At 41.9% G+C, this 26,084-nt stretch overlaps 3 protein-coding genes across 4 annotated transcripts in view; 2 read left to right on the plus strand and 1 right to left on the minus strand.

The window, feature by feature from the left end:
* Nucleotides 1-9,732: 9,732 nt before the first annotated feature.
* The window catches only part of LOC109705514 (rhodanese-like domain-containing protein 11, chloroplastic), a 38,531-nt gene continuing 22,179 nt past the window's right edge, over nucleotides 9,733-26,084 (minus strand). Inside the window, exons 7-10 of one of the 2 annotated variants that reach the window (XM_020226245.1) lie at nucleotides 10,549-10,636; nucleotides 10,324-10,391; nucleotides 10,128-10,200; nucleotides 9,803-10,037 (exon numbers count right to left, since the gene is read on the minus strand). In XM_020226245.1, the coding sequence (XP_020081834.1) occupies nucleotides 9,954-10,037; nucleotides 10,128-10,200; nucleotides 10,324-10,391; nucleotides 10,549-10,636 (313 nt within the window). In that variant the 3' untranslated portion in view covers nucleotides 9,803-9,953. Of the gene's footprint in view, nucleotides 10,038-10,127; nucleotides 10,201-10,323; nucleotides 10,392-10,548; nucleotides 10,637-26,084 lie in introns of both variants that reach the window. The other variant, XM_020226244.1, reaches the window with a different exon arrangement.
* Nucleotides 21,657-23,576, plus strand: LOC109705513. Its single transcript, XM_020226243.1, has 2 exons — nucleotides 21,657-22,371; nucleotides 22,467-23,576. The coding sequence occupies exons 1-2, from the start codon at nucleotides 21,964-21,966 to the stop codon at nucleotides 23,193-23,195; spliced, it is 1,137 nt and encodes a 378-aa protein (XP_020081832.1). The 5' UTR covers nucleotides 21,657-21,963; the 3' UTR covers nucleotides 23,196-23,576.
* Nucleotides 24,221-25,179, plus strand: LOC109705515. Its single transcript, XM_020226246.1, has 2 exons — nucleotides 24,221-24,412; nucleotides 24,515-25,179. The coding sequence occupies exons 1-2, from the start codon at nucleotides 24,289-24,291 to the stop codon at nucleotides 24,967-24,969; spliced, it is 579 nt and encodes a 192-aa protein (XP_020081835.1). The 5' UTR covers nucleotides 24,221-24,288; the 3' UTR covers nucleotides 24,970-25,179.

Here is a 26,084-nt window from a genome sequence, read left to right on the forward strand (position 1 = left end):
AAGTGTCTTAGTTCTCGACTTTCGGCATCGTGTTGTCGGCCGCCAACACAATCAACTCAAGCCAAAAATTAATACCACTTGGATCATCTCTAGCCATAGCTAGAGTAACAACACCAACTCCAAACCCAATCAATTAGCTTCCGCCGCGTCATAGGTTCACGTCGCACTCACGCACCTATAACCTTAGGGTTAACCAACCTAGGGTCTCCTAGGTCATCATAGACTCTCTCTTTTGCTTGCTCTTAACTCGCTCTGATACCACAACTGTCACGCCCCAACCGCACGACCCGAAAACGGTAGCTATTTGGTCCGGTTCGAGAGCGGCGGGCGTGAGGCCGAACGGACAGAGTCTTCCCCGTCCGCCCAAGGCTAACCAACGAGATTGTGTACAACAAGTCCCCAGGAAAAACAACTTGATTTCATACACAATCGAAAAAACGATAACACAAACAGTGTTAAAACTATCAAGAGTAAGCGATACTAGTAAAAGCATACAAGTATACAAAAGAGAGAAACTTAACTATTTGAACCATGAAACTAGAAGCATTTAAATACAACTTGCATTAAACTTCCTTTAAACCTTCATACATGTTTTTCCATCTTTTCCATAATGAAAATACATCCAAAAACTCTCCGAAATCTCACCCTATGCAACACCTACTCTCAAAATATAAAGACATGGTGGAGCTAATGCAAGTAGGAAGTAAGCTACCAACTGATACCGCTAGGGCGCCAAGCCCTCGCCGCGATCCTCCCGCTCGGTCGGGACACTCGAACTAGCGCCTACAACAACGGGTGTGAGAACTACGAATAGTTCCCAGTGGGTTCGGCCGCCGACTCCACCGATCTACCCACTAGGTCGAAGCAGGCATAGAGAGATATATGCAATATATATATAAAGCTAAACCAACTAAAAGCAGGTATGGAAATTAAGCAAGTAAGGAAACGTAAGCAAGTAGGTAGAATCATGAATATCTAGCTATGCCTCAATCTGATATCATGCATGCATGAACAATAGATAAAGCTGGGTAGTAAGCTATTATGAACAACAACAACAAGTAAGCTAAAATGAACAACCATAGGGAAGCTACTACAACAACAAATAATGAGTGTGACTCAATAGGTTACCCAATTTTATGGTGAACTCGAGGTTCACAAGCATAACTCACGTGTAAGTCTCATAGGGAAAGTCTCACTGAACTACTCCCGAGACCGCCTGCGGACAACACACAGACCGTCCAGACAGCACACTGACTGTCACTCTAGTGACCAACCTTCGAAGTGCACAGCTTGCGGGGAGCGACCCCTCCAAGCGCAGACAGGCTATGTGAGCATGATCAACTCACGACCAACAGCATTCTACCCTCTGAGGGTAATCTCATCTTAGAATCATGGTGTTCTAATACTGTAAGGACTGAGATTTTTGACAGTGCAACTAAACTCTCTGTTGACGATGTTTATCTGTGTAATTTAATTACATAAGCACTCGTCAAGTTTCAGGAGAAAATGAGCTTAAACGGAGAAGTTACGCGATTATTAGTTTTCACTTAAGTGAATAGTAACTCCGGTTTTCCGGAGAAGCCACGGAGTAGAGTTGGCTTCTGGTGCGTATCGGACTCCGTTCATATCAGTCCAATAGCTCGTTTCGACCGGTTCAGCTGTTCTGGAACTAGTGGCGCTGATGGATTTTGAGTTTGACGCACGGATTTCGAGAAAATCCAAAAATACATGTTTTATATGTATTTGTGTGTGTGTGTTTCCTTCTATTGGAAGAAGGTTGGATTTTGTTGTGAATCCGTGGTCGATCGAGATGAATCGTAAGTGTAGCTTTGTTGTCTCCGAGGTGCTGATCGCACTGGTGCAATCTGTTCGCAAATCTGACGGACGGATCTGCGGAGATCGCGCGTTGATCGAGGAGAGGTCAGGGATGGCAAAACGGTAATTTCGCGAAAGTCGCGATATTTTATGTACCGTTTCGCGAGAGATCGGGCATGGAGGGGTATTCGTGCCTTTTACTCACGCCGTGAGGGATTCGGATTGAATTGCTGAGTTTGGAGGGACTTTAGCGCAATTTGTTACCCTATATATATAATGTAGTTAGGGTTCACTATGGAAACCCTAACCCTAATCCGCCCCTAGCTGACCCAGACCACCCTTGCCGTCCCAGCTGAGCCCTGCCCTGCCCGTGCGCGCGCCCCGGCCGCCGGCGAGCTGCTCCGGCCACCGGAAACCCGCCAACAGCCTTCCCAGTCCACCCTCTCGGCCATCCTCTCCCCCACCTTGGCCGAGAGCAGGTAGAGAGGCTCCACCACCTCTGGAAGGGAAGCCCCAGCCGTGATCCACCTCCAGCACGTTGTTCCCCCGGCTCCGGCCATCCCCGGACACCGCCGGAGCCGCCTGAGGGAGCTGCGGCCAGCCCGGGTCAGCCCAGACCGAGCCGGGCCAACCTTGGAGCCGCGCCGCCCCCTAGCCCTGCCGCCGCTTCCCGACGGCCGCGGAGGTCTCCGCCGACCGTCCGGCGACCACCGCACCCGACCCCGGCCACCCTTGAGCGCCGCCGGCCGCCGCAGGTGCCCCCTGCCGCCGCCTTCGTGCTGTACGGGCCGAGCGCGGGCCGCCTTCACTCCCGGGCATCGCCGCCGCCCGCCGACGCAAGCTCGGCCACCGCCTCGTCCCCCGCCGTCGTCCCCGACCGGCCCACCAGCCCCGGCCGGCCACGCCGCCGGACGACTGTTGGAAGGCACCAAACCGCAAGGGAGTTGGCGGCTCCGGTACGCTCGCCGCCGCACCTCCGGCCCCCTGCCGCCGCCTGACGTAGGCCCGGAGGCCCGCCATCTGGTGCACCCATATCCCGCCGACCGCTCCGCGAATATCGCGGCGGCCACCCTAGTCCCCCCCCCCACTGTGAGTAGCCATTTGATGGTTCAGCATTGCGTGTTTTGCGTTCCGGTCAACTTTTTCCTGGGATACCGATGACTCCCTGGCAGCCTTCGGGAGGTGAGCACAGGTGATCGTTGGCTCGTTGCTGAACACGATGCTCACCCTCCATTTAGGTTAGCGGTGCCCTGGTTGTGTCGTAAATGTGCGCATTCTTCGCGCTGTGCGCACGTTCCGCTGAGGTTTTCGTCGGCTCATAGCCGCGCGTGGTTGCTGCCGGCAGTTGCTCCGAAAGGTGAGCAGGTCTCTGCACGTGAAAACCTAGGAATAAGTGTGATGGCACCACTCCGTAAATCCTCTGGTTTGCGTGGTACGCCCGTTGGAAGCCATGAAATCAACATAAAAATATGTGATTTCATGAGTGCCGGTTAGGGTTCTTTTGCGTTTCGCTTCGTCGTGGCTGCTGTTGGCGGCAAGTTAGGATGAGATAACCTCTGGACTGATCGTGCCAAGGCCCCAAGGCCTTTGCATAGTGTCGGAAAAAGACGACTTTCAGCGCAGGTTTCTCGCGGAAATCGCCGACGGGAACGCGGGATCGGTTCGGATTCCTTGACCGACAGTGCTTCGTGATGAACTATGGTAGTCGCTGGAGCCTTGTCGTCCTGTCACCTTGCATCATTTTGAGGGTTGGAAATTACGGAGGGGTGACGACGTAGGTTCCGTGTCGGATTAGACACTTCCGGGAACCCGGATCGAAAATGATTATCGACCGATATATTGCTTTCGACGTGAGGAGTGGTGTTTGCTGCCATGATGCACGATATGTTTTAGTGCAGCGGATGACTCGTAAGCACGAGCGGTAGTTCCTGGGGCAGTTCGTGCGGTCCCGACGAGGTTCCGGTTGCGGATTGCGGACATTCCAGCAGTTACGTATCGGTTTAGGAAACGACATGTGGGTTTGTTTGTGAGTTGTGAGAAGCTAGTGTTTGTTTATTTGTGGGTGAACTCTACACCGGTGGAACCTTCTATAGGGTCCGGTTGATGCTCTTCACAACCGAGAGAGAGCTGGCACCATATTTGTGCAGGTGGGTTACATTCGATCCGAAAGTCCGGTACAGGTGCACGCTCGGTGATATTCTTCCTTCCCTGTCTTCTGTTGCTCATTTTCGTATTATCATATATTGAGGCTTGCATCCCGTTGTTTCTTTTATGCCTATCATAGTATTCTATCTTAGTATCATGTGTAGGAGTAGAGTATGTTTATCCATATGTGATACCCAGGACCTGATTGGTCGGTTCTCTGTACTTCTTTCGGTGACCCTGACTTTGGTCGGTTTCTCGTTACTTCGTTTCGTGACCTAGCTTGATCGGTGCCTTTATCTTATATCTGTTGACCTGGTTTGGTCGGTTGTTGAACTATAATAGGTTGTCTGTTCTTGGACCATCTGTCGTTCGATGACCTTGAGGTCGGATATACCCTGAGGGGTAGGATTGTCGGCTGGTGCTGAGCGGTAGTTCTGGACTATATCGAAATACACTCCCGTGACCTATCCGTCGGTTCTTGCGGTTCGTACTTGTAGTTGACATCGAGCAGTATCTACCATACTATACTTTATTTACTCTGCTCCTGGTTGTTCTATGGTGTAGTATCCTGTATAGATCGGCTAGAAGTAGATGGCTCGTATTATATACTTGTGACCTGTTGTCGTTCTCCTGTTTCATCGGTGACCTTTGGTCGTCGTTACTTTCCGATATATTGACTCTCTGTCGGTTCTCCTGTTGCATCGGTGACTGTTTGGTCGTTCGTTACGTCCGTATATTGACTCTTTGGTCGTTCACGTTGTTACTTGATGACCTTACGACGTCGGTTAGCCCGAGGGGCAGGTGGAATTGTCGGCTGATTGTCGGACGTTAGGCTATTGACTCATATCCGTCATTGATCGCCACAGCTTCGAGTGCAGTTTCAGCGTACACCAGCGGGTTGATCCCCCCCGCAGTAGGGTGTTTTTTCCGTGGAAAATGGTCGTACATTCCGACCCGGAAGCCCAGCGGGTGTTCTCTTGTGTAGGGTTACATGCAAGGTTGTGAGCAGTAGTAGTGGCTTTTGCCTGAGGTCCTTAGACCGACACGTCGGTTGTAGATTGGTTACGTTGACTTCTCGTCCGGTGACGCATATAGCTATAGAGCGGTTGGCATATTAACTTTCTTATTTCTTCTTTACAGTTTCTTTTACTATAGTTTTGATATCCTTGTAGCTTGCAGTTGCACATTACAGGACTGGTAGTGTCTTTCATATATATATCTCATTCGATTCATTATTCGTTTGCTACTTATTTTATCTTAACCCCATACTGTTGTTATCTTTCCTGGATCCGGTGATGTACTCCCTCGCCCTTCTTCGTCTTCTGGTACCCGCACTGGGAGGAGACATGTTTTACATGTTCTCCCCCCACTATTTTTCAAGTACTGCATACGTTGAGTTTTGGACGGACGTGAGTACGTTTAGTATGCGGTCGATAGAGCTTCGACCCAGGTTATGTTTAGTTTTAATCCTACTATTCTTTTTATAGCTTAGATCAGTTTATATGGTTCAGTATTTTATTACATTGAAGTATATGGACGTTCATTGAACGTATTAAAAGTATTTCTGTATTTTGGAAAATAAAAGATTTTCTACCCCTCGGTGGTAGCTTCTATAAAAGATAAAAGTTTTCGCGTAACGAAACAGTTTTCAAAAGATTTTTCGTGGACTTCTGTTAAACATCGAATGTAAAATACGTGTTGAAATGTGAATGTATGAATGTATAGTATCTTAATCATTTGATTCGTGTTGGTATACTGTTTGTACTTTATACTTGTTTGACGCCGTGCAAAGTACAGGGAGACTGTGTCCGTTGTAAGCAGTGGATCCCTGTATTTGTGCGCGATTGCATACTCTTGGGTCAGGTTTTCAAAAAAAAAATTCAAACGCTTTTCCGCTGTGTTTCAAACAAAAAGGGGACCCCGGGGCGTGACAAATACTCAATCTCATAGTGTTTCAGCTACACTAGGGTTCTCATGTCATAAGCGATCAACAATCATATGCCACTTGTCATAGTTTTCTATGTTAGATGCTACTTGTCATTTTGACTCGTTATCAATACTAGTTACATTATACTAGTTCTTTAACAACATAAGCATTAATCATCTCATATAGGGTCTAGGTTTTCATCATATAGTTTTCATGCATACTAGATCATGAATCAACCAACTAAATATATAGCTACTAGCATGCAAATGTAAACAGCAACAATCATCTACTAGCCCTATATGCACATGAATAAGATGCAACTAGATCAACATTAAAACTTGGATATAGAACGTAGCCCCGCGGCTTCGGGAAGGTCACCATCCACCTTGTGGTAGTGCGGAAAAGCTAAGATACTCGGCATCGCGGTCGACGTGCGCCGCTTCAACACCTTGGGTCAAAACGAACCCTAGAGCACCCAAATCGGCGATATCTCCACGCTCGCTCGACGGATCGACGAACCGTCTTCGCCTATGCGTTCGAGAACATAACAATTAGGTTTCCGACCCATCAAAATAGATCAAAACCCTGTATTCCCAAAAACCCCAAAATCAAACCCTAGGTTTAGCACCCACGGGAAACCATAGTTTCTAGCTTCATTGTGAGCTAGATCCATATCCTCTAAACTCATTAGGTTTCATTTGAACCATTAAAAACAACAAAAAGCTCCCAAACCCAAGAAATCACAAGTTAGGGTTGAGGCTTATCTCTAGGGTTTGCTCCAAAGCAAGCCCTAGCTTGAGGAAGAGGAGGGAGAGAAGCTTCTTCTTCTTCTTCTTCTTGATCTTCTCCTTCCTTTCCTTCTTCTTCTCTTTATTTCTCTCCTTCTTTTCTTCTTCTTCTTCCCTTTTTCGGTTTAGAGAGAGAGAGAGCTAAGTGAGAGGGAGGGGAGAAGCTAAGAGTGAGAGAGGCTGAGAGAGAGAGGTATACAAAGTCTCTAATGTAACAAATCCCAAAAAGCCCCTCTATTTCCTAATTTCCAAAGCAGACCCACTGTTTCGGGTCCCTTGTACCGGTACACGGTTTCTTGTACCGGTACAAAGTCTGGGTCACAGCCAAACTCGAGCGCTCGGTTTCTCGGTTTCGCAGGGCTTGTACCGGTATAAGGCCCCCTTGTACCGGTACAATGTCTGGTAGTTCCAACCCGAGAGCTACGATGGTTGTACCGGTACAACCATCACTCTTGTACCGGTACAACAGCTCCAGAATGCTGTTTTTTTCTTCTCTTCGGCTCTACTTCGCCCCGGTCGATGTCAAAACCATTCCAACACCTTTGGAACTCATTTTTGCTCTTCCAAACTTGTTGGAACGCCGAATGGAACTTGTCCAAACCGTTCAATTGCCCACTTTGATCCATTTGGCCAAAGTTAGCCAAATTCCATCGAGTTTCAATATCTCACACACACACTACGAATAGTATTAAATACTATTCGAACACTAGAACCTTACAATTTGCTAAAGTTCAATGTGCTACACCTGCAACCACTGGTCACTTGCAAAGCGAGGAGAACCACACATACCTACAAGTATCAACCTAGGGATTCCGGAATCCACTTCCCAAGTTTCAAGGGTCCATACATTTATCCTATGTTGTCAACCTTTCTAGGTTCATAGTCACATGTCCAAGGGGTCATCCTACCACTATGTTTTCCAACCAATGTTCAATGACACTAGATTCAATAACATTCCAATCCAAGTGGTCTTCCTACTACTATATTTTTCAATCTATATTCAATGACATTAGGTTCAATACTCAATTGTGTTCTTTCCAATCCTAGTTGTTCACACCTAGGATTCATAATTTTTATAACATCTAGTCCTTGATTCCACACTTGTTGAGTTCTCTAATTTTCCTAATATATGTTTTCATATGTCTATTGTTCTCGTCTAATGGTAGGTAATTCCATCTATTAACATATGATTCATATATCCATATCTGCCACATACAACCTACCACTACATGCATCAAGTAAACATATATTAAATTTTACTCTTTCGACGTGGAAATGACCTAATCACTTTGGTGAAGCACAACCCACCTTGTAGTGCTCCCAATTGCTTGTAGACACTTGCAATTGGGCCAAACTCTTGGATCTCCAAGCTTACTCCCAAGCTTTTCTTGTTCTATACAAGAGATCCATTTATTACCAATTTCGAAGCCCTAAATAATTTTTTCTCTTGAAATCAAATTGCCCCATTTGATTTCCTAACCCTCAATTAGAGTTTTAAAGGGTTAAAACATTTTTAAAACCCTCCATAAGAAAATCCCTCTTTCAACATAGGGTTTTCCAATTTTTCAAGAATACTTCGAAATTTATGGAGAATCCTTAATCAAACTAGTGAAGAATCATCTAGGGAGCTCAGAAACCTCAATTTCAAGAGATTTAACAAAAACCCTAAACCTTAGTCCAAGAAACTCACTTTGGATCGCAAGTTTTCCAAGTCGCCACGCGCACTAGGGCTCCGTTCTCCACTCCTACGAGCTTTCTAAGCTCGATCTCCACCAAAACCTTCAAGTTTGGAGAAGAAAAGGAAGAAGATGAGAGTGAGAGAGAAGAGCTTCTCTCTCCTCTTTCTCCCTGTGTGTGTGCATGTGTTTGGGTTAATAGAGGAAAAGGGAGCAGGCTACCTTTTATATAGCCCCACATTGACTTTACCAAAATAACCCTCAAAAACTACATTCTACATAACTGCATACCGGTACTCGGATATGCGTACTGCTACTCGGGCATTTAGTTCCTGTACCCCATCTCCAGTTCCTAAAAAATCTGAACATTGAATTTTTAGATTTTCTACTGCGTACTGGTACTTAGTTTCCAGTACCAGTACCCAATACAAATTCAGTATCGCTACTCAGGTTTGATTTCTCAAAATCCGAGAGCTCATTTCTCACATTTTGTATTGAATACCGGTACTGAAAACTAGGCACCCAATTTCCAGTACAAATACTCAATACAAAATCTGCAGGTTTGACAGATTTAGCATTCCGAAGTCCGTCTTCGCATCCAATTTGTGCCGAAAACACTCAAATACTCCCCAAATTTCGCCGAAATTATTTTATTAGCTCTTAAGTAAGTTCCCACCAAAACTTCATAATTGTAGAAGTTCGGTATATTACAATACTAAAGTCCTTTAATGTCATCATCGGAACTCCTTTCGATGGACCAAAATACTTTTGGCTCTTCCAACTAAGTGTGATTAATTGTCTTAATTTCTCGTGGGTTCCACAACTCACAAATGACGCCGAGCAGTATGTTATAGCAATCCAAGTACAATGAATAATGGTCTGAACCTCTAAATATAGTAGTTGTGTGATTAAATCCTTGTATCATTTATTCCGATTGAGTCCAATTGAGCTGAGATTATGAATAAATCGTCAAACCCAATTACTCAATCATATGTCTCGTCCGATTAACAGTTGCTGGCATATGAAAACTCTTTTCCATAAATTCACAACCTTGGATAAAAACTTTTACATCTTGTAAATTAAATAGTATAAAATAATTACCTCTCTACTGAGGATAATAGATTTCACCTTAACACACCTCACAAATTTCATACTAGAAGTGCGTCCGAAGCAAGCAAATGGAGCACGCTCAAGCATTACATCTTTGTCACATTCCCAACGGAAAAACACTCACTAGCTTCAGAATATTCCCAACGGCTTTTTCAATCCTCCTACGCGTTCCTCAAATAGCTTCATAAGATGCAAGTGCCGGAAAAATAAAAAAACTCAGACAAGATTGATACCAAATTAGTAAACCGCAAAGAAACAGCGGACATCAAAATAAGGGAAAGAAAAATGAAAACAAGAGCCCGAATAGATTATTGTTAAGAGGTTGAAGGGGATGCATGTAATTTTACACTTTCTGATGAGGTTGAACATATGAGCAGAAAAAACTCTCGACCAACTCCAAACAAATTGGAAAATTATACACAATTTCACCGCATGCTGTGAAGATTATGACTACACATCTACAGCACCACAAGAAGTCCGAAAATCGTCCCCTCAATGAGAGCGCAGTTCTTGAAGCAGAGGGCCTAACTTTTGAGTCCCAAGATACAACGCATCCACTAAGATAATAAGGCCAATCTGTAATATCAAACAAAACACAATTATACTTCAGAAGTAAACAATTTAGTTAAACCAAATTTTCTCATCACATAGAAACAAGTTACTTACCAGACGGCCGGTGAAAACTAATCGATAACTCCATCCTTCTTTCGCAGCTAACGCACGTTGCTGATCTGTCCAACTGCAATCAGCATATAAATTAAATAGAAAAATAGAGGAATTACAAATATTTTCCTAAGAGAACAAGGGGAAGCTAAAGCTTCTAAGGAGACTGCCATTTTAGTTCTCAAGGGTGAGGTGGTACCCGAAGAACTCAGAAACTCCCCCAATTCCTGCAAGTTTGAAAGGTTGAGGACCTTCCCTTTGAAGATCCTGCTCATGGAAAGGTTTAATGTGTGAAAATTATAGGAACTGAACGAGTATCCATAAAATAAGGACTGCTTTATATCCCAAAGTATAAAAAGAACATGATTGTGGATCTCTCTACGGCAAACAAATGTAATTACAGCATTTTCCTTCCACCATGTACCTCTTCTTCAGCAGCTTCCAGACCTCCTTGTATCCAGAATAGGTTTCGAAAACCAGCATTGTATAGCTGCTCACAAGCCGCAAGGGATCTGCAGAAAACCACGCATATTTATGAGATGGGATGTTCTCTTTAAGGACTCACCTATATATTGTTAAATTAGAGAGTAGAAATTAGTATTTCTTGATAACTTTTAATGAGATAAATAGCTACAAAAGATAAAAGAAAATAGCTTGAGTTGTGAAGTTATGCTTGTGATGCTTTCTGTAGAGTCTTGACTCTTGAACGCCTCCAATGGTGCACAAGGATGATCCACATGGTATTCCTTACGATACAATCATACTCCGCTAGCATCCAAATGTTACATGCTTGACTCTCAATCCGGGGACTTAGAAGGACCTTAATTTGATCCAAGCTCAGTCTCTTTAATGCTCTAACGGTGTATAGATCGATGTTAATCTAGTAGAAATGTCGGGTGCAGGTCTTTGTCTAGATGTGTAAACAGTAACTACTATACTGAAGTAGAAATAAACAGATGTGGAATAACTTGGCTAAAGTTTATGAAGAATAACAACTGTTTCAGTAAACTGCATTAGCGACCACTCATAGCTACCCAATAGCTCAACACTTTAAAAAAAAAAAATCTAGCATAATAACATCTAACTACAAATATATTCACCAATATTTATAAACATAATTATTAGAATATTAGGTATAATATCAACTAAAATAAGAAGAGAGATAGTTAGGTCATATCTATATGAAGATAATTATTTGGGGTAAACTTCAATTTGGACCATAAAAAGCTGCACTTCAGTATCCAGTGTTTTGTTTTTGTTTCACCTAACGATCCACCATCAAATAAGATAGCAAAGTGATACTTTTCGCAAACCATAGGGCTCTACAGTATAACATTTTACTATCCTATTCAAAAAGTATCACCACTCTACTTGATGGTAGATCATGCTGAAACAAACACAAAATCGTAAAGTTAAGTGCAACTTTTTAAACCACAGGGTGGCAAAGCGAAAATGCGCTCAACCTCAGGGGGAGCAAATTAAAGTTTACCCTTACATTTATATGCATTATTATTAAGCATACCTGTATGAAAATAGTTATATGTGCATGTATAATCATTAACATTCAAAAATGCATTCCAATCCCACTTTAAAAGAAAAAAAAAACTGCCATATGCAGCCGTGTATGCGGCCTGTTGTCACTTATGTGCTCCAACCGCATATTGCACCGCATATCACAATGCAGTGGAGTTGATGGTTCGCCGTATAGGCTACTTTTTGGAACAATGGTGGCATGGGGCTGTGCTAACAAACACAGGCCCATGTCGGCAGAGTGAAAATGCACTCAACCTGATGGGGAGAAAATTAAAGTTTACCCTTACATATATATGCATTATTATTAATCATACTTGTATGAAAATAGTTACATGTATATATATAATCATTAACCAAATAACCCCATTCAAAAATGCATTTCAATCCAACTTAAAAAAAAAAAAAAAGAACAACCGCCATACGCAGTAGCGTATGCGGCCTTTTGTCGCTTATGTGGTCCGACCACAACATATGCAGCGAGTTGAAGGTCCGAATCGCATATGCGGCCATATAGGCTACTTTTTGGAACAGTGGTGGCATGAGACTATGCTGATAAACAAGGCCCATGTCGGTCGTGCCGTCGAATATCGTTGGATGCCGCCCAGTATCATGCCCTGAGCCAGTCTAGTCTGGTTTCTACCAACCATTGCTAGTTCAGGCCCCCGCCCCACCCTCCCCCCACGGCCCGACACAAAATCCGCTATCACATATACAGTGAGTGATGATCCGAATCGCATCTGCTGCGCGTATAGACTACTTTTCGCAACAACGTGGCATAGTACTATGCCAAACAACATAGCGCCATGTCGGTCGTGCGCGTCAATATCGTTGGATGCCGGGTAATGCCCGCCGCCGCCCGCCCCCCCCCATTCCCCCCCCCCCAAAAAAAAAATGCCCCAAAAACTCACAAACTTGAAAAATTATTCTGTAGTACACTGAACTTTGGCAAATTGCGAAATTCGAGTGTTGAAATAGTAATTGGAACTATTCTACGGTTTTTGAAGGACTGTCGAGAGGTTTCAGCAAACTACTGGAGTAAGCAGATAGCTGAAAATAAAAAAGTGCATTGCAAATGCACTATTCAAATGTAGTACTCCGAATTTGGCCAATTATGAAGTTTGATGAGTGGGATTGGTAATGGGAGCTAGCCCACATCTTTTAAAGAGTTGTAATGAGGTTTTTGACAAGTTAAAAGAGTAATCAAGAAGTCGGAAGAGAGAAAGTGCATTGGAATTTCGAAATGCAGAATTTGTATAGAGTACCGATACCAACCAAGGGGAGTACCAGTACCCAGCACAGCAGTAGCTGCGTGGCTGAGGCTATTTTGGTCTTTTCTCTTTCTAAACTTGTTCTTATCAGCCTAGCTCGACTCCTGAGCTTGTTCTTATCTTGTTGAAGCTCTGAGAATAGGGGTGAGTCTCTCTCTTTCTCTCTCTAGGTTTTTCCATTTTTTGAAGTGGAAACAAGTGATTTGAGCATGGTTTCTTCTCCTTTCTTGTTGCTAACTGGATTGGAGGGCTTTGAAGCTGGTATAGAGGGGTTAAGAGAAGAGTTTTGGTGATGTTTCGTAGCCCTAGCTCAGCAAGAAGCTGAGTGGAATCTTGGTAAAGTAAAGGATTCAACTTTTCTCTAGATTAATACTATACTAGTGAAGTTGAGTTGGTTCTTGATTTCTTTGTTATTAGCTGGTTTTGGGAAGGATTAAACAGCTATGGAAGAGATGTTTCCCTGTTATAACTCAGCTAGGAGCTGAGTTGAAGCTTGGTGAGGCCTGTAACCTAACTTCCCTCTCTAACTGAGATATTGGTGGTTGTAGTAATAAGTTGAGCCTGTTCTTTACCTTTGCTGCCAGCAGATTTGGGAATACTTGCAGCAGCTGTAAAAGGATGTGTTTGGCTGTGATTCTTCAAGCCTGACTCAGCCGAATTGAGTAGGAGCTGATTTGAGGTGCTGCAAACTGTAGGACGTGAAGGTTTAAACCTAGGTCAAATTCTAGCTTATACTATATAATTGTATTTGTGTATGGATGTTGTTTTTGATACAAGTTCGCAGCAGGTCCGCAGCAAATTATTTGATATTGTTTGACTGAGTTTTGAGAGCTTCCTAAGGTTGGATTTGGTGTTCCAACCTAAGCCAAAGTGGGGATTCAGGCATAACATTATACTAGGTGAGATTCTAATCTTAACTCTGGGAATATATAGAAGTGTTATATGTAAAGGCTGAAGTGGAACTCCTAGCTGATTTTTGAATCATTGCTAGGATACTCGGAAGCTTCGGATTATCTTCATTGGTGGAATCGACGAGGCGTCAACTATTTGGTGGGTTTGGCCTTCCCGAAATGGATGAATTCCCTCTATTTCTTGACACTATGAATTGGAATAGTGGCATATTTACATAAACATATGGGTATTTGAATGAAGTGGGACAGGCATCAATATGCATATGATAACACATAAAATGGGACCTCTATGTAGTAGAGGAAGGGTTATGGAATTACTTAGTCTACATAGACTGTTGGCTTGATTAGCATATATTTATGTTATTAGTATACTAGTGTGGACTAGTTAAGTACAACATCCTTTAATATGGAATAGCTGTAAAACAAAGAACATGACATTTGGTTCAATTGGACTACTAAATGATGATGTATCTTTGAGTTACATTTATGCCACTCCAGGTGGTCAACAGGTTAATAGAACTCTTAGCATATCATGTATAGTGAAGTCACATGCTTATATAATTATATGAAAATCATGTTAAGAGTACAGTTGAGAATGCTTCGCATGCTTGTATTGACAAGTTGGTCATTGTTTTCACCAAATAGAGATAGCATGAATTTCATGTTTGGTATATGATTACGATCTAGTTAAGTAACTGGAACTGGCATTGTAACATAACATGAATGTTATAGTATGAACATGATCTAGTAATAACTAGAGTTGAACATGATGACATACTTGTATAATCAAGTAGAGATAATTGCATATTACTTGTTTACTCCAAGTAGTGGAGGATTATATAGAACTATAGAATATGTGCAATGAGTCATTGGATATAACCTTAGAAAACCACTTTCCTTATGCATAGGAAGTAGTGAAAGGACTCTATGTGAATATGTGTGGATATAGCCATTATGATGTAAAGTATATACTTGTTTAAGTTATACTAGCCATGGGTAGAATTATGTCAACAAGTAATTGATAGTGGCTTACGATTTGGTTCTACAGCGTCGACCTTGTGTCGAGTTGAGATTCCATATTTGTGACATGATGAGATTGTGATACCTACCCTATGGATTATGCTTGCATGCCATTGTGCTCATTCGCACATACTTGTGGGGGTCGCGGCCCCCAAGCCAGCACTCCGGAGTTAGCCTAGCGACAGATTGCTCGCTTACGTACGAATTGAGCGCCGAAATGGATTGCTGTGGATAGTGTTGACTTTCACAGGGCCATTAGGCACGACGCTGCTAGGACTTTACCATGAGCAAGTCTCTTGTGAATTGGGTTATTATGAGTTACCTTAACCTTAGATGGACATAGTAGTAAGGATACTTTATGTCATTGGTTAAGTATAGCTGGTAGTAAACACACTAAAGGGCTGACATCTCTGTTGATTAGTAGTATAGTGATAATATTTGAATGTATACACTCTTGTTAGTGTAGAAAATAGCTACATGATGTCATTAACTAGTAAACATGATAATATTCTGCATATAGCATGACATATAGTTGATTAAACTGATAATTAGCATGACTTAAAGAATTCATTCATATTGTAAGGTATCGGACTTCTAAAATCATGAAGTTACGGTGTACATTTGGTTGGAGAGCTGTTTGAATGGTCCCGGTGAAGTTTGGTGAAGTTCTGGGGCAATCGGGCGTTTCGGTGGGCATAGGCGCGAAAATGGAACCCGGAAGGCTAAGTTGGGCCGTGAGCTAAATCCGGCATTAGCGAGGATGGAAAGATGATGAAAACATGTTGGAAACATGTTTGGAGAGTCTCGGTTCGATTTGAAACGAATCGGAGGTCAAACGAGCGAGAACGGACGAAAACGGGCCGAAAATGCTAAAAATTTGGCTAAGTCCTTGAGGCTGAGTTCTGGACCTTCGGGACCGGTCTCCCAGCCAAGGACCGTCTCTCATCGCAAGACCGGTCCCCGAGTGCGAAAATGGCCCAGTTTGAGCTGTTGCGAGGAAGCTTTGTGAGGGTGTTTTCTGCAATTTTGCACTAATGAGAGGCTATAGAAGCTTGGGTTATCTCTTCTCTCTCATTCTCTCAACCCTACTACACCAATAGCTCTCCTCTCTCTCTAGAAAGAAAGAGAAAAAAGAAAAAGAGGAGGAGGAAAAGAAGATGATGAAGAAGGAAGCAACAAGGTGGAGCTTCATCTTCTCATCTTCTCCTCTCCGTTGAGCTAGCTTAAGAGATAAGCATTGCAACCCCTTCAATGGTAGATCTCTAGGGTGTGATTTAAATGCTCTAGAAATGGATTTAGTAGCTTTCCTAGATGCTAATTAGATGGATTATGCTTAAATCCAAAGCTCTAATGGTGGTTTATTGCCTAGTTGTAAACCTAGGGCTTGAATTGGATTTCTTGGTAGATCATGGGTTTTGATCTCTAGAAATGGTATTTTTGGAATCCTAGGATGCTAATGAGATAACTAGTACCTAAATCTTGAACTGATTTGGAGTATTTAGCATCAATGGTATATAGGGCTTCAAAAATCGGGTTTTTTGTAAATAGTTGGGTTTGATCTCTATTAACCCTCTATAAACCTAATTGATAGGTGTCCGAACGCGTGGGAAGCGACGGTTCGTCGATTCGTCGAGCGGGTGCGACGTTCCGGCTGAAACAAGTGTCCGTGGGTTCGTATTGACCCGAGGAGCCGAGGCGGCTTCCATAAATAGTGAGATCGGATTCCGAGCATCGTAACAAAGAACCGAAGACCTTTAATAACCGGATCGCGGATTGGTGGCCGTTCGGGTGGTCGCGCAAGAGTTTGGCCCGAACCGGATCACGTGCGCCGCAGGAGGCCGATTGCGAGTGACGACGAGCAATCGGAACGCGATAAAAGGTGGGTGGTGTCCATCCCGAAGCAACCGGACTCCCTTTTATGTCTAAGTTTTATATTGATCAAATTGCATATTGACATCTCGCATTATAGGGTGATAAATGATGGTTTGGTCCTATACCTTGCATGTTCTTTGGTAGAATAATGTATTTGGCTTAGTACTTATATCTAGCATGCTTGAGGCTTATATATGTGATGTGGAACCCTATAATGAGATGATAAGTGTGGATGGAAATTTAGTAATGTATTGGCTATTGCATTGGAAACTTGTAAAGAACGAGTGGCATCTAGTTGATAGTAAACAAAAGAACAAGTGACATATGTGAGTCGTAGTGTATATGAAACCTATGGACTATATGATGATTGTAACCCTAGAGGATAGGGTATTCTCGAGATGAGGATTGGATCATGCTCACGGTATGTTTTTAAATCTTGTGATGGAAGCCCCACACAAGTAGTGCGCTCCGGAGTTGGTCACGTGGGATTGCCTATTTTGGGTCCCAAGGGATTGCCTATTTTGGCCCCGCCAGACGGTCTCGGGTTCGTAGTATGAGTTAATTCTCCCTACGCGTCGAGATGGCTAGTGAGCTGTAGGCGAGCCTTCGGGTAAGCCATGAGATTAATGAACAAGTAAATGAGGTTAATGAACGAGTGAATAGCTTCACCTTTGGACATGATAACAGGTTAGTTGCTTACCTATTTCATTGTACATGCATTCATATATTTATGATTGGGCATAGTAGAGTAGCTTTACTCCTGTCATTTACCGCTTTCCTTATCTATCTATCTATCGATTATCTACTTGTGCCCGACTTGGACCTAGTGGGGAGATCGGCGGAGTCGGCGGCCGAACCCACTGGGAACTAAGGAAGTTAGTTCTCACCCCCATTTTACTACAGGGCCGAGCGCGAGTTCACACGGCGAGGATCGCGGTAAGGGCCTAGCGCCCTAGTTGCATTAGTTTACTTTCCTATTTCTGCATTAGAGTCACCTTTATATGCTTTGAGAGTAGATGATGTATAGGATGTGAGATATTCTGGAATGAATGTAAGCTAATGTTTATATTTTGGAAGATGTAAGCTTTATATTATGTTTAGAAGCTTAATGTATAATCAAATTGTATTATAAAGGCTGAATGAATGTAATAGATAAATGTTTCTCTCTTTATCATTACTTGTATGTTCTATACTTGTATCTTGCTCTTGGTTGTTTTGCATTGATTGTACTCTCGTTGTAGTTATCGATCGTGTATGTATTCAAGCTATTTTCCTGGGAACTTGTTGTACACAATCTCGTTGTTAGCCTTGGGCGGACAGGGGAGGTGCTGTCCGTCCGGCGTCTGTTCGACGCGCCCGGGCCGAGCCAAATTGGTAGCGGTCGCGGGGCGTGACATATATGAACTAGTATATAAGACATGTTAAAGACATATCTTGTTGAGGCATAGTATAATTGAAGTAATTCTTTTATTATTGCATTTACTCTGCTTACTTATTGCTATATACTCATGCCTTAGTTGACCTAGTGGTGTACTTCGCCACTCTTGCTTACCCACTGGGAACTATTGTTTAATAGTTCTCATGCCCTTTTTTTTGTTGTTTTTACAGAGCCTTCCACAGCTGGAAAGGCTAGTGTTCCTGGCGAGGGGTCAGCGGCTAATTAGAGCCTTCTCGAAGTTAAATAGATGAACCTCTACTAGTTTTTTGGTTTAGCTCAGTGTTGTATTTTGGATTTATGTAGAATGTATTTTACTTTTAAGTTGTAAAAAGTTGTAATAAGGTTTTGTGTTGTATGAGTTTACTATACTTGTAAGTTATGCTCTGATTACCTAGTTAGAACCGAATGCTTTTACTATGTGAATTGTAAACGCCTGGTGTATACTTGAGGTTGTGATGTACACGGCGGGTCTGTGCACGTGACTGGTGAGCTTCCGCTGAAGTCCAGGGCATGACATATTCTCTGTTCATCGCCCTCGAAACCTTGCCCCATTCTCGCTCTCCATGTTCTAACCCTTCTAGTTTTCTCCTCATCCTCCTCATGTTGTCTTTCTTTTCCTCCCCCTCCTCCCTCTCTCCAAATCCATCATGCTTCTCCCGATCCCCCATCCTTCCGCTCTCTTCCTCCTCCTCCCACTTTCTCTCCAATCCCATCACAGTAACAACACCATAGTGGGCGAGTTCACGGTGGAGTGGGATGGGCCCCATGCTACATCCTCCTGCAGCGGCAAGCCACGGCGACAGAGTAGGTAACGGTGTCGGCGGTGCTTGCCCCGCTGCGCCTCCCAAAGGAGGATCTGCCATGGCCCCCCGCAGGATGCCCTCAAGAAGCCACATCTTCGCCTCGTCCTCCATCAGATGCGAAGGGTTTAGAAGTGAAAGAAAAATGTGCTGTTTTGCTTAATTTAGTTCTTTTTTAAGATTTTAGGGTTTTTTATTTGATAAATTTTAGTGAAATTAGATGAAATTTCATGAAATTTTTGAATTTAGCAATATAGGTAGTGATCATTTTGTATAATTTGTTTCATATTTATTACCAAAATTAAAACGTGAAGTAAAATCCGAGTCAGATGAATATCTCACATATCTTATTCTTTTAACAATCTAGATTTAGTTTTCATTTCATAAAGATTTTGTAAAATTATGTATTTTTATGTCGACTTTTTCAAGTAGTTGTAACTTACAATTCAATCATCAATGGATTTTGTTCTTCTCATTAATCTGATTTAATCACGTTATTAATTACATTTTTTAGCTTTATTTATGGCCATTTTTTTTCAATTTGATATAATTTACAAATGATTTATGCTTTTCTCCCTACATTGATCCACATTGTTTTGTTTAATGCAACTTTTCTCAATTTATTTTTATATAACAAATAATAACAGAGTAATTTTTTTGAAAGACAATCCAAACATTCAAAACAGAGTATTTTTTTAATAGAATATAGAGTTTTTCAACATATCAAATACATTGTAAAATGAAACTGTGATTTAATTTTCGATAATTGCCAAACAGGTCCTAAATGCTTCTAAATGCAGTGGATTTAATTTCCCTATTCTTCATCTCTTTTTTAATTCTCTTATTATCCATTACTACAAACTGTTATTCATATCTTACGATCACTATGTTTCTTGCATAGAGCTAGCAACTAAAAGTTGCTAATAACCTCTATTCTCGTTGGCTGTGGAAATATTCATGGTCCATTTTAGGTAACTAAGCCCCTTCCCTCGTAGGGAATGATAGGATTCTTCTTCTTAGGGGTGTCGGATTGGCATAATCATAATTCGGCAATGATTCAGCCGTCAAACATGATGATGCTAAGAAGATCCGCCACATAGCATGTGGGGCCACATTTTGGATCTTTCTACAAACGGTGACTTCGCACCTTTTGAAGGGGTAGAAGAATTAAGCCTTCCGGTAGCTGGTGGATTTCCTTGGTGTCGTTGTGGTTGATACCATAACCAATTTTTCTACTCTCACTACAATTGAATTACGGCCAAAGTGAAATTACATCAATCCAAGCACCCCCTTAGCCACCTTAGTGCTTCCTATACTGCCTAAATCCTCTTGAACTCTTAGCCCCTGTTTGGTATGGGGTTAAGGGGTGGAATAACCCCTTAACCCCATACTTACTCCCAAACACCCACCTTTTGGGGTGGGGTTAACAAACCCCACCCCAAAAGGGGTTAAGCAGGAATAAGGCCGACAGGGTGGGGTTTGTTAACCCCACCCCCCCTCTCTCTCTCTCTTCACGGGTTTGGCTGAGCCCTCGCATCACTCCCAAGGCACTACTGTAGCTTCTCCCCCAACCTCCTAACTCCTTCTTCCCCAATTTCCTCTCACAGCCGCTCCTTCCATCAACCTCGTCGCTGTGGGTTGGACGGCGTTGTGTACGCCCGAACCGACAACTCCCTGCTTCACCTCCTCACCGTCGGTTGCAGACCGTTCACTGCCGGTTGTAAGGGTTTCGGCAAGCCCGAAAATCCGAAGCCCCTTTCACGTCGCCATTGCTCGTAAAGCCTTCAGTAACGACGGTACCGCTTCCTCCTTTCTCCTCCCTGCTTGACTTCCGGGTTGCATCACACCCCTGGATGTAGATCTGGGTAGATCTGAGCTGCCTTCACCTCTAATTTGGGGGTTTTGTCTGTTCCTCTCTCCTCTTGTTCATCTTCTTCCTCCGAACGCCGAATCCCTCCCTCTTCTTCCACCGAACGCCGAAACTGCCCCTCCTCGATTGCCGCGGGTTGGACGGGCTTGCGTTCGGCCAAAACAAGTCCTCCCTGCTTGACTTCGTCGCCGTCGGTCGCAAGGGCGTTCGGCCGAAGGAAGTCCTGGGTCGCCGAAAATCCGAAGACCTCCTAATCGTCGCCGTTGCTCGTAAACCCTTCATTGTTGGTCGCCGGTTGTAAGGGCTTCGTGCTTTGTGTTGCCGCATTATTTGCTCTCTCCTTGCTTTGGCCGAACCCTGTCTTTGGGCCTTCATTGGCCGAGGTTGGCCGAGGTTCGCGGAGCTTGCTCTCTGGTTCTTCATTGTTGCTCCCCTGCTGTGCGCTTGGTCTGTGTGCTACTATCAGGTCTGAAAAAATTTTTATATTTTACCTAGCTGCAATATGAATGCCGAGATTCAGGATTATATATTTGCATGATGGTTGCGCATATGCCGATGATGAATATTGGTAGATCTAATCCAACTTATGAATGTTCGGTTTATGTTGAACATTGGTATGCTATTATTATTGAATTATTTGGTGTTATAAAAGATTTGCGGTTGACAAGGTTTAGTTTATGTATAAAATTGCCATGTCATTGTTGTGCACAGACTGTTGATTAAGATAGCTTGGTAATATGATAGACACAAATAAAGGTTTACAAGTCGTGGTTCGGCGATGATGAAGGTTTGCAATTAACATAAGATGGATGGCATCGATTGTAAAATCTTTGCAACCCCATGTTAGTTGGAAACCACTTGAGCCAACAGTTGGAACGAACCACCTATCTGTGATTACCTTGCTCATTTATCAAATCTATTGCATGTAACTGCTAATTTATTGTCTAGGCTATGCCATTGTGTGTAAATGTGTAGTCTCTATTGCATTACTTATATTGTAGGCAATGCTAATACAGTATCTTATTTCGCATGTACTTTATCTCGCCATTGAAATTGCATGTAAATGGTACAGTATATTGAACTCATATTCATGCATCCATCATGCACTTGTGCATTATTAACTACAGATGCGTCCCTTCAAAAAAGTTTCAAAGTCCAAACAAAAGCAAAGTGGGTTGGCAGATAACCCACCTAATGAGGCTAGCGGTGGTATTCGTATTGATACAAGAACAAGGAGTCAAAATTGGAGCAACATGTTGGATGCACAATTGTTGGGGCTGATGAGAGATGAACATACATTTGGTAATTGCGTAAATGGATCATTCATTCCGATTGCTTGGAAGCGAATGGTAAATGATTTCAACAGTCGAAACAATTTGAACCTAACAAAGACACAATTAAAGAATCGATTTAAAGTGTTAAAAAAAACTTTCAATTTGTACCATTCTCTTGCCAATAAGAGCGGGTGGGGATGGAACTCTGACTTGCACATTCCCACACCTGGTGACGCAAGAATCTGGGATTCTGTAATAGCGGTAATTATAATTTCTTTTATAATAGCGTCACTCTGTTATTAAGACATGTACATTATATGATAGTATTAAATTGAACGTTATTATTATTTCTTCAGGAGAACCCGGCGTACGCCAGGTGTAGGGATAAGCCCTTTCCCGCCTACGATGATATGGAATTTCTTACCCAAAATACAACTGCGACAGGAAGATATGCATTTACAAGTGCTGTGGAGCTTCCCCCTATAATTGAAAGCTCCTCTGGGTCATCCCCTGGTGAGGATGATACTATTGCTGGCATTGGAATGTCAGCTTGTAATCTCTCATCGGACCCATTCGAAGCAGGGGGATCTGGGTGCGCCAGAAATGCTAACTTTGATGAAGCAAATACGTCACGCTCCCCAAGCCCTCCCGTGATGCCTACAACTGGTGCAAGTGGTTCTGGTCATAGCTCTGGTAGTAAAAGAGCTCGTTCTCCAGAGTCTAACAAAAAGCAAGCACAAACGGCAACTACATCTGGGGGACGAAAAAAGAAAGTAGATGCCCGGACTTCTGCTTACCTTGACATCGCGGAGCAGGGTAAGGAAAAGCTTGGTTGGGTGCGGCAACTATGTCAGCTAGAGCTGAGCAAGAGCACTGATATGCCATCGCAGAACCAATGCATGCAACGAGTGTATGGGATGACGGGGTTAAGTGATGATGATATCTTAGTTCTCTGTGATGCGTTTAAGGAAGACAAGAATCGCAATGCTTTCATGTCATTGAATGACAAGCATGCAAGAAAGTGGGTTGAGCGAGAAATTGCGCAGCAAAATCTATACTATAGGCCGTCATTTTCCGGGAGTTAGACAAATGGCATATTGGTAGTTCTTCTGTATCGTACCTCGACCCATGCTTATTGCGTGTGGATGTCCATATTTTCTAGCTTGTCGTGGTATTGGTAGTTGGAAGCTTATTGCGTGTGGATGCTTCTTTATCTTAGCTTTGCATACTTTCTACTTTGTGGTGGTGACTCTTGAATGTATGACGCTTTGATTTATATTTCCTCTACTCTTATTAGCTTTGCATATTTTTTTGCTGTTGGAAGATTATTATATGTTTGCGCTATATATATTACCTCTTGCTATAGTTATATGTTCGTGTGTATTTATTTATTTTTGGATGTGCATATTAAGTGCTGATTTATTCGGTATTTACAACAGTTGCAATTAGAAAGACATTAATGGCGAACCCACTATACAAAAGCATTTTTTCTTCAGAGACCATAGCCACCATTATGACAATAATAGATGATGATGATGAATCTATCGAGGCTATGATGCTACTTAAGTTAGAATCTGCAGTTGCAAATAGAGTACCCAGACAAAGGTGTCGGACTCGACCGTTTACCGGACATCAAATGTTGTGTGATATCTTATCTGGTCATCCTGAACGTTGCTGTCATCACTTTCGTGTGAGTGCAACTACATTTATTGCACTCCGCGATGCTTTAGTCGAGAAGGGCTTAATAAGTAGCACAAGAAATATGACTGCTGATGAGCAGTTAGGCATCTTTCTATATGGCGTAGGGCATGGCGTGGCAAACCGAATATTGGCGGAAACATTCCAACATTCCGGAGAAACCATTAGTAGGCATTTTAACAATGTACTACGCGGCATTGTGAGGCTAAAAGATGACTATATAATGTTGCCGTCAAGTAATGCTGCCGTGCATCCAAGAATTCGGGATAATCAAAATTTTCATCCTTTCAAGGTAACCATACACACTTTTACGTATAATACATTGGTGTATAAATAAAATTTTTTACTAATATTTTTATCTTTTCTTTTGTAAAACTGTAGAATGCTATTGGTGCGATCGACGGGACACATATTCCAGTAGTGGTCAAAAGGAGTCAACAAGCACCATTTCGATGTCGAAAAGGGTTCACCTCACAAAATATGATGGCTGCGGTGTCATTTGATCTTAATTTTTTATTTGTATGCACAGGATGGGAAGGCTCTGCTGCCGATATGAGAGTACTTCGATGGGCATGCGAAAGAGGTGGTTTCGTTGTTCCCGAAGGTAGTCTTGCTAATAAATTATTTGTTAAATTTAAATATATATGAACACTATTGTAGATAAGTTTTTTATACTAATAACATATGGTTATTATATTATTTGCAGGCAAGTATTACTTAGTAGACTCGGAATATGCAAATACTGAAGAATTTCTTGCACCCTATAGAGGAGAGCGTTACCATATTAGTCAGTTTGACGCAAGCACACGAGCCCGCGTTCATCGAAATCCACGAGATTTGTATAACCACCGGCATGCTCAATTAAGGAATGTGGTTGAGAGAACATTTGGCATTTTGAAGAAGCGTTTCAAAATTCTAAATGTAGCAACACCATTTTCGTATAAAGTTCAATGCTTGATTGCTATGGCATGTTGTATAATACATAACTTTATTCGCCGTCACCAAGCAAATGATAACATTTTTCCTGATGAGGGTCCAGATGAACAGAACGCTGAAAATGAAGGTGGAGTGGACGATTTAGTGGGAGTAATTGAGGACTCCCAAAATGGTGAGGATCTACGTGCTAATATTACAAATCAATTGTGGAACACTAGAATATAATTTTATATAAATTAGATAATTGTATTGATATTTGGTAGAAATGAGTGTAGTGGTTATATTGTTATTTGACAATTGGGGCTGATTATGATGTATGAGATAGATATACTTTGTAACACTTGTTTTTTTATGTCTGTTATGGAACATGTATTAATGTTATATATTGTGATGATATTTTCTGCGTTGAATATTGGTAGGTAGATATGTTGGTAGATATTCGTATTTTTGTACTCTGTTATATATTTGTACTATTTCGGTTCTATTTTGGTTGTATATGTTTTTGTTTTTGATTCAATGTGTTGTTATCTGTGTAAATGTTCGTTGATGTGCAGATTGACTTGATGTACATAAATATTTCAGAATTATTAATGATATTCGAATAGCAATGCAAAGTTTGAAAGATCGGAACAAATCGGATTTGAAAACGCCTAGCGATACTCAACTCCACTAGGGGCTAAATTTGAAAGGTTGGAAAATAGTATTTTTGGAGGGTATAATGATATTATAACTAAAAGAACAGTGGAAAATAATTTTAGGTATACAATTACGCAAAAATTTTTATAATTTTAATCCTCATAATAATTTGAAAGCATAGAATATTTAAAATAATAAATAAAATATTTATTTTAAATAATTACAGTGAGGCTATTTTAGTAATTTTACTTGATTTATTAATCATTATNTCGAATAGCAATGCAAAGTTTGAAAGATCGGAACAAATCGGATTTGAAAACGCCTAACGATACTCAACTCCACTAGGGGCTAAATTTGAAAGGTTGGAAAATAGTATTTTTGGAGGGTATAATGATATTATAACTAAAATATTAATTGTAATTCAGAAAATACTATTGTGCGTGAAATTTATAAATATGACAATTTTAATATTGTTGTTTGAAAATTTAAGAAATTTTTCAAAATTACAAAAGAACAGTGGAAAATAATTTTAAGTATACAATTACGCAAAAATTTTTATAATTTTAATCCTCATAATAATTTGAAAGCATAGAATATTTAAAATAATAAATAAAATATTTATTTTAAATAATTACAGTGAGGCTATTTTAGTAATTTTACTTGATTTATTAATCATTATTTTTTTTATCCCACCTACTCCAACC

This window comes from Ananas comosus, unplaced genomic scaffold, assembly GCF_001540865.1.
Source record: "Ananas comosus cultivar F153 unplaced genomic scaffold, ASM154086v1, whole genome shotgun sequence".
NCBI classification, from domain to species: domain Eukaryota; kingdom Viridiplantae; phylum Streptophyta; class Magnoliopsida; order Poales; family Bromeliaceae; genus Ananas; species Ananas comosus.